This window comes from Homalodisca vitripennis, chromosome 8, assembly GCF_021130785.1.
Source record: "Homalodisca vitripennis isolate AUS2020 chromosome 8, UT_GWSS_2.1, whole genome shotgun sequence".
NCBI classification, from domain to species: domain Eukaryota; kingdom Metazoa; phylum Arthropoda; class Insecta; order Hemiptera; family Cicadellidae; genus Homalodisca; species Homalodisca vitripennis.
Window position 1 is genome coordinate 100,195,935 of NC_060214.1, and position 8,668 is coordinate 100,204,602.

Sequence of the window (8,668 nt, forward strand, 5' to 3'; positions counted from 1 at the left end):
TAATTCTACAGATTTGAAGGTCATAGCAAGAATGCAGATTGTGACAAATTTCTCAAGAGACCAATATAATTACCTGCAAGAGGGAGTTTCCACCAACCGCTTGGCCTACAATGGCTGGGTTACTTCCAAGGGTCGTGGCAGACTCAAAATACTAACGGGAGTTGGGTGGTGACTCATACAAATGATGATCAAATTTAACCTGCAAGCCCTTGCTAGACGAAGTTATAATCAAAGTCACCGGAGGAAAAACGGAAAAATACGCAATTTCCTCCCCAGCTACCGAATTCAAATTTCTCCAATCCTCGAGTACAGAGCAGCAACACCACCTGCTTATTCGCATCCTAAGCTCGTTTCGTCCTTAAAAAATATCTAAGATCGTATTAGGCTCGACCGAACTTCAAAATAAGATTGCAAAACAATAAAACCCCAAACGCGGCCGTAGTCTTACCGAACTTGTAGCCCATACATGAGAGGTCGGTCTGCGATCAAGACTAAAACAACACGGTATCCTTAGATCGCAATTTACATCCGAGGACAGCCTACGACCACGACTAAAACTATCTGGTACCCTTAGATCGTAATTCACATGAGAGATCAGCCTACGAAAACGACTATAATAACCTGGCTCAACCTCACTCACCTAAAACCACACTGTGAATCCACACTAGTTTATTACAAATATCTAATCTGTTGGGTACTTTTAGTTTTCTTTATAGTTAATTTTCCAGAATTGGCAGTCAAAGCGGCTTAGTCTGGACTGATGGTTGACTGATTTGGAGTTGGATAAAAGGAAAATTAATCGAGGCTTCATACAGACCTACCAATCAGTTAAGCATCAGACGAGATTAGGCAGTTTATTACATTGCTGACTACCGAAAGTATGAAATAACCAAGCGTACTTTTAGTGTATTAGTTTAATAGGTGACATATGTAAAATTACGGATATTTGTGTGTTTTAATAGTTCCCAAAAATACAAATTTTTCTGCAGGCATATGGAGTGAAACTCGAGCAGTTACATAGAGGCGGAAATACAAATTTATGTGGATCAACTCGAGCCACCTACAGCATTACAGTTGTTTATGGTCAGTGCGGCTGCTTCTGTCGTAACATCGAGTATACAACACTGTATACAACACCGGACCTCAGCCACTGTTGTATAGCAACTCAAAACATGGAAATGCGGTAAGTGCACTTCTTCCCAGTTCTTTAAGGTTAACTAAACGTACATGTATTCAGAATCATATTACTGACATAGTACATCTAACTACAGGCTACTTTGGACCTTGGACTACTTTGCGTGCTTTATTTTAACACTAATTCCCTTCAAATAAATTGCCTACTTTTTTTTATTATCTATATTAGGAGATTAAATATCAACCCTGTAGTTATAGAATATATTTTTATTCAAAATACATGAGATCTGGTGTTTTTGTGCTTTATAAGACTTAGTTATTTGGCATGCACTCAAACAAAACTAAATGATACTTAATGACTGATTTTACTTAATAACATGAACATTTGTTTGTTAACGTCAATATTATCAATTATGGTTCGTTTTGATTTAAGTTATTTAAGTTGTATTGAAGTTAATTTAGGTTAGTTACACTACCTGTCTTTGGAAAAGATCAGATTCCCGTCTCTAATTGTAGTATTATTGATATTTTGAGTCACTTAATAGTACTAAATGTCCAAAACTTCTGGTTACCTCAACATAAAATGTGTTATTCAGCTATTAATGTCCTGTACAAAAATGTGTTCATTAATATTTATGGCATAAAATTCTCAATGACTATGGAATGACTGATAGTATATAAACACGTAAGCAGGACCATTTGTGTGTATGAAATGAAATGAACAGCTAAATAGTGTATTGCAGATACAAGAAAACACACAAACAAGTTAAACGTAATTTTGGGCAGTAAAAATGTAGATAAAATAAATTAATACAACGTAAATGTTAAAATAAACTCGTATATATATTATTTCCTTATAAATACAATATAAAACACCGATTGATATCCAGGTTCAGGAGAAACGGTGGACGCATGCAGATTAAGCTGATAACATCCATCAAGATGGTAGTGTCATTGTGGGTCCTCACGCTCTCCTTAGTGGCGGCAGGTTAGTAAACTCTGACTAATACTGGGTATAAATATCTCTCTCTCCCTCCCTCTCTCTCTCCCTCTCTCTTTCTCTAATGCTTTATCAGCACATTGAAACTATTCGCTAGGTTCCCGTAGCTAACGACATACCTCGTTTCGTTCAGACTCAACCAGTTCATACTCCGAGGATGGCGGAGGTCCTGTCACCGTCACAGCTCGTGTCGGCTCCGATGTCATCTTTGACTGCAGGAAACCCTCATCCAACGGACTCTTTGTAAATAATAAAATATATAAAACTAAGGACTAACATGATAGTATAATGTCGAGAAAACTGAATTTCTCTAATATATATTATTGTAGTGCACACTACTGGTATGTCGAATAAATACAAAATAATGCAAGAAGTGTAAAATGAAAACTGAACACTCAAATTATTTTAATGCTGAGTTAAAAAAGTCGAGGAAGTAAGTAAACAAGAACAAATCTTTGAGCACTCTTGTAGTTTTTATTTTTACAATGCGGCCTAACCAGCATCAGATCTAGAGATAAAGTAAAATTTATTCGTTAAGGAAATAGTAGTCTTCTCTTAACTTCCCTTCACATATTTCAGAGTCCTGCAATTATTTCCTTTTGTTAATTTCGTATGATTTTGGCAGGTAATTTGGTCGTTCGTAGATCCGGAATCCGGAATATTACGCACGCAGACAATAAACAAGGGAACCATCACCACACGTAGAACCGTGAGCTTCCAAGCCCCCAACAACTACCGCCTGGGGATCGGCTCTATCACCCGCGAAGATGAAGGCCTCTACTATTGCTTATTGGTCTCTACACTAGAAAAAATAAATCAGGTCTTCCTTAAAGTAACTGGTCAGTATATGTTATAAATATATATGTAAATTGTGCATATTCATAGTCTTCAGAGCATAGAACAAGCTTTATGCTCGTATTAAGACCATAATATAAGCTTCTTATTTTAACCATTTCTGCAACTCTTGTTCAGAACATAGTAAGAAAATATCCAGATAAGGAAAGCAAATGTCGTATTAAAAATATAGTTTAGAATGGATATTCTAGCAAGTATCAATCAAAAGCTATAGTACTCTTGGTCAGTACTATAATCCGATATCAAAGACAAAGCTACTATCTCACTTATACTATAAATTTAAAGAATGTTATAAAACGTATCTTACAGTTGTGTATTTAAAAAATTAGGCTACCCAGACCGTAGTATATATACACATTTTCGGTATGCAAGAGAAAATCTACTATGGCACAAATATTATTAAGACTGGAGTAAATTATCAAATATATACACATTTTGACATATTTCCATAATCGTGGCAACTTCTCTCTTTCGCCCCGTTAATTCTCTTCTTTAACCATACAGGGCTCACTTAGTGGTAGCCATACCAAGCCTCCTAGTGGCAATGAAGACATCTTTTGTTCTGAACTCGAAAAATTATTGACATGCCTGACTACAACGTCAAGAATTTGTCGTGAAGGGTGATCTCAACACTGACGAGTTGGACAACACTCACCATTCATAAATTCGATTGGTCGATCTACTTAGGACATGTGACCTGTAGTTGGTAGTCAAAACTCCGACAAGAGTGGCGGCTACAACACAATCGGGTGTCGAAAAAATCGTAACCAAACACTCAAGTGTCGCAGTGTTTGTAGTGAATAAAGCTATATAAGACCAATATGCCCAAGAAGCCGTTATTAGAGGGGTGCAATTCCAAAATAAGCAAAACAATTAAGCAAACAGTAAAAGATATAAAGCCAGAAGGTATTGCACACCTCAACATTTTCCTTTTTAACGAAAGATGGTATCTTCTAAATTCATAAACAGCAACTTAAATTGTTTAACGATACTCTAAATTTTCACTTTAATATGCTCTAAACAGATTAATGTTTGAGAAAAAAGTAAAAAAAAAACTACTGGATTGCAGTGGGTATTGTATAAGTAGTAGTAAAATGTAGCTTCTGGGACAGGACCTTTGACCCCTGTTATCTCTCTGCGGGGGGTCCTTATCAGTGATAACCTTTGACATTTCCGCATATTTTAAGATAAGCACGTGCCAGATAACCTTGACCCCAATTAAAAAGCAATTGACCTCAATTAAATAACAATTAGATAAGCCCGCGAGGTCGCTACTATTGTTTACGTTTCGTTATCGGCACGCGCCGGTTCGTATCGCGAATTCTTCACCTCTAGGTCATTGAAGTTGATATTATTGTTTACTTTCATCCCACTTTTGGAGGAGAAAAAAACATTAAAATGTCAGAAGAACAAAGAAAAGCTTACAATTTAAGAGTTTTGAGAAATAGGTATCAAATATTCTACGAGAGACGTGAAGGTGAACGAATTCAGAGCTCTTTCGTTTCATCTTCGACTTGGACGTGGGGTGATTCAAAATATTACAAAGCACAGGTTTCACGTCCAACGGATACAAACAACTGCGTACAAGACTCTCAAGTTTCAAGTAGTGGCAGCTAGCTCTAAGGATGAAGATTTGAGACCGGTTACAACTTTTCATAAAACTTATAATTGAGAGTAATAAAAATTTTGTGAAAGATTTACTAGTAAAAAAATAATTTTATAATTTTGTTTTGATGTCTTAATAAAGTTAGAAGAGAGTTTCAGAAGATGATTGGTACAATTCATTCGTAAACTTCAAATTGCAGTGAAAGAAAAAAAGATTGTTGAAGATTTACTAGTTAAACAATTTTATGTATATATATATATATATGTTTAATATAAATATAACTTTTTACTGAGGTATTAATTTTTATTTGTGTTAACATCCCAATAAAGATAGAAGTGTGAAAGATTCAACAGCTCAGAAGATGATTGGTATAATATTCATTATACTAAGCTTTGATATCAATTGACCTGACCTCTGATAAATGTTTTATCTAACAACCAATTTAATTTTAAAGTAAGCGGTATTGTTTGATCCACCGCTAACAGTGATTATGCACCGAAACATGCTTGCAACGTCTGCTCTCCTGATAATATCACATTTTTATTTGTCCTTTATTTACCCTTGTTTACTACATTTTGTCGACACGTGGTCACCTTAAACCTTTAGAATGATTTAAAACTGTAAATTTCTATCAACACGTGTTCGCCTTTAACCTCAAACGTCAGTTCTGGATGGGTATATAGCGTTCTCCTCTTCAGAGAGTTGATCAAGTTCAATTTTCGACTTCTACTCGTCCGCTTCTCACTTAACAAGTAAGTACAACTATAAAATAGTGTGATAGAAAATGGAAACCTTGCGGTGTTAACACAAGTTTTCTATCACACTTTAAAAATAATAATAAGTACTTAGTTTTATGGAGCAGAGAATGGAAACCTTGCGGTGTTAACGTAAGTTCTCTGTTATTAGTAATTTATTTTAGACCAGTGTGATAGAAAATGGAAACCTTGCGGTGTTAACACAAGTTTTCTATCGCACTTTTAAAATAATAATAAGTACTTAGTTTTATGGAGCAGAGAATGGAAACCTTGCGGTGTTAACGTAAGTTCTCTGTTTAGCTAGACATACATAATTATTATCATAAACAGCTTTAATTAATGTAAAACTTATTATTTTTTAGTGTCGAAGTCTCAACTAGGGTTCGTGCGTCTAACTGAAAACGCTTTTCCTCCACATAGAAGCTCACCTTCAGCTGCTGGTTTTGATTTATGTAGTGCCTATGATTATGTAGTACAGAAATTTGGCAGACAATTAATTAAGACAGATATAGCAATTAAACTACCTGAAAACTGTTATGGTAGAATAGCACCTAGATCCGGTTTGGCTCTACATCATTTCATTGATGTTGGAGCAGGTGTAGTTGACAGGGACTATACGGGGAATGTAGGTGTTGTACTATTTAATCATTCAAATCAAGACTTTGTTATTAAAAAAGGAGACAGGATAGCACAACTGATTTGTGAATTAATACTGTATCCTGAGTTATGTGAGCTTTCTGACGTGGGAGAGACCGTGAGAGGATCACATGGGTTTGGGTCTAGTGGTGTGTAGTATTAAAATAATTATAAACTTTTAAGATTTATTTAAGTTAAAATAAAATATTATATTTTTGTTAACTTTTGCAAGCGTTTAACAGGTTAACTAATTTTCTTTTTTTCTTTTAATGCAGAAAATGGAGCAAGCCCATCATGTCGTGGAAACCGTGGATTCTGACAATGAATCCATGAGATCTGATGCCGTGGTTGACCAACCAAAGAAAAGCACTTCTTTCTTCTTCAAAAGTAGATGGTGCGTTGATCAGCTTGATAGTTTTGATTCAAAATTTGTATACGATTGGGTTAAATTCTTTGGATATGTGGGAGAAGGCAGTCAACGGACTAAAAAATGCGAAACTTTAAAAAACAACTTTGACGCTATGGCCCTAGTGTTTGACTTAACACAACTTATGAACGTTTTTTTATTCCAATGTACATATTAACCCAGTAGATCTTAGTCAAGAAAAGGTCCCGTTGCTCACTGCAGAAGTTAAAACATACGATGAAGTAATGTCTTTTTTTAAACCAATTTTAAGTAAAAAACCGTTGAAAGGGAAAAAATACACACCTGAAATAGTTAATGCTGTAATTCAATGTTTAAATTATATTCTTTCGGGCTCATCTAAAAATGAAGAAGAAGAAAAGAAAAGTAGCAAGAGAGGTAGATCAAAACAGTTAAAACAAAAATCTGTTAAAAAACTTAAGAAATCTCGATCAGCCTCAACCTCCTCGTCTTCTTCTTCTTCATCTTCTTCTAGTTCATCGTCTTCATCAGACTCATCTTCTTGCAGTGAAGACACGGAATCTGAATCAGACTTTGATAGTCTTTTTAGAAGTAGGAAAGGGAAGGGTCCAATAGTCTTAAGTCAACAATTTCAATGTTTAAAAAATAAGAAAAGATTAAGGTTTACTTCTCCAGGAGAGCAGGGTACGCATTTAATAAAAATCGAAATTACTAAAACAAAAGACCTAAAATATTGCAGTTCAAGTAGCATGTATTGGCAGATGGTATCAAAAAAAGGCTTGTTTTTGATTGATTCCACTAAAGGTGATGAAAAGGAAGCTCTAAAAAAACTGTCTTCTATTTTAACTATTTTTGGTAAGAAGGTTAAAAACATTGAAAATACAAAATTAACGGTGATTGATCAGAAAGTAAAGAAGTAAACATATTATGTAAATAGGGTTAGTTAAGTGATATTTCTTTCTTCTATCTTAACCACTTTAGAATTTTTTTTTTTTTTTTTTTCAGATTAGTTTACATTCAAATTTTACAATGGCTAAGAGATCACACTCCAGTTTAGCCGGTGATGAACAGGCTATGGAAGTAGACGCTCTACCTACAAGATTGACTAAGCGGAGACGTCTTGAAGTTGTTACTCGTGTTGATGAGTTTATCGAGATAAAAACCGCTTTCAAGGGAATACTTAAAACTTTTTTCCTTAAAAACAGTGATTTGAATTTATTAAATATTTGTGATTTTCTCCAACAACATGAGGATAAACTCGAACGTTTAATTAATAGGGTCATAGCCGAAAGTGATGCTATTAAGTTTAATATTGTGCTTGAGTGCACTTATGTAAAACCTCTTAGCGAAGAGGTAACACCTCGCGCATTCAAAACCAGAAACAAGAAGGTTTTGGAAGAAAACTTCCATTTCCAGAGTTGTACAAAAAATGTTTAGAAAAATTTGTAGAGAAGAGAGTGAACAGTTAAGCAAAGGGAGTGGGTGGACTCTTCTACATATTGATGGGATTTTAGTACGATTCAGCAGGTACAAACCGCTTAGAGGTAGTACTTTCATACCTTTGCCATCAGCAATAGTGCTTAAAAAAGCAGTAATCAATCCGATGAACTTACATGATAACGAGTGCTTTAAGTGGGCAATTTTATGTCATTATGTTAAAGGTGTGCACAGGGAGCGCGTAAACAACAGATACTTTGATTTACAACATAAATTTAATTTTAACGGTATTCAGTTTCCAACACCTCTAAATCAAGTCGGTAAATTTGAAAAAAACAATCCGACTGTTAGTATAAACGTATATGGACTTAACAAGAATAATGAGGTGTATCCTCTGAAAGTGGTTAAGACTGAGAAGAAAGATCACATAGATTTGTTGTTATTTTCTAACAATGTAGGAGTAAGCCACTATTGTTATATTAATAATTTTTCTAGATTAGTACGTGTACAAATGACAAAACATAAAGTAAAGGCAGCTTTTTGTAAAAGTTGTTTAAAACATTTTCAAGGCTTACGTGCTAAAAAACTGTTAAAAAAACATAGAAAAGACTGTGTTCCTAACAAACCCGTAAAGGTTGTTATGCCTCATCTTACAGATAATGAGGATGATCCTACTTATTTATCTTTTAATAACTTTCATTTTAAGTATAAAGTACCTATAGTATGTTATTGTGATTTTGAGTCTATTCTAAAAAAAACCTAGCTCTGAAGAATGTAACAAACAATCTCAACATGTAACAGTAAAAGAAATACATGAACCAATGAGCTTCTGTGCATATTTTGCTATCAACGAAAATATG

The 8,668-nt window shown here is 34.6% G+C and overlaps 1 protein-coding gene across 1 annotated transcript; it reads left to right on the forward strand.

Annotated features, from left to right (window-relative positions):
* Positions 1-1,105: 1,105 nt before the first annotated feature.
* Positions 1,106-2,990, forward strand: LOC124368286. Its single transcript, XM_046825560.1, has 4 exons — positions 1,106-1,183; positions 2,025-2,122; positions 2,268-2,377; positions 2,760-2,990. The coding sequence occupies exons 1-4, from the start codon at positions 1,173-1,175 to the stop codon at positions 2,988-2,990; spliced, it is 450 nt and encodes a 149-aa protein (XP_046681516.1). The 5' UTR covers positions 1,106-1,172.
* Positions 2,991-8,668: the final 5,678 nt, after the last annotated feature.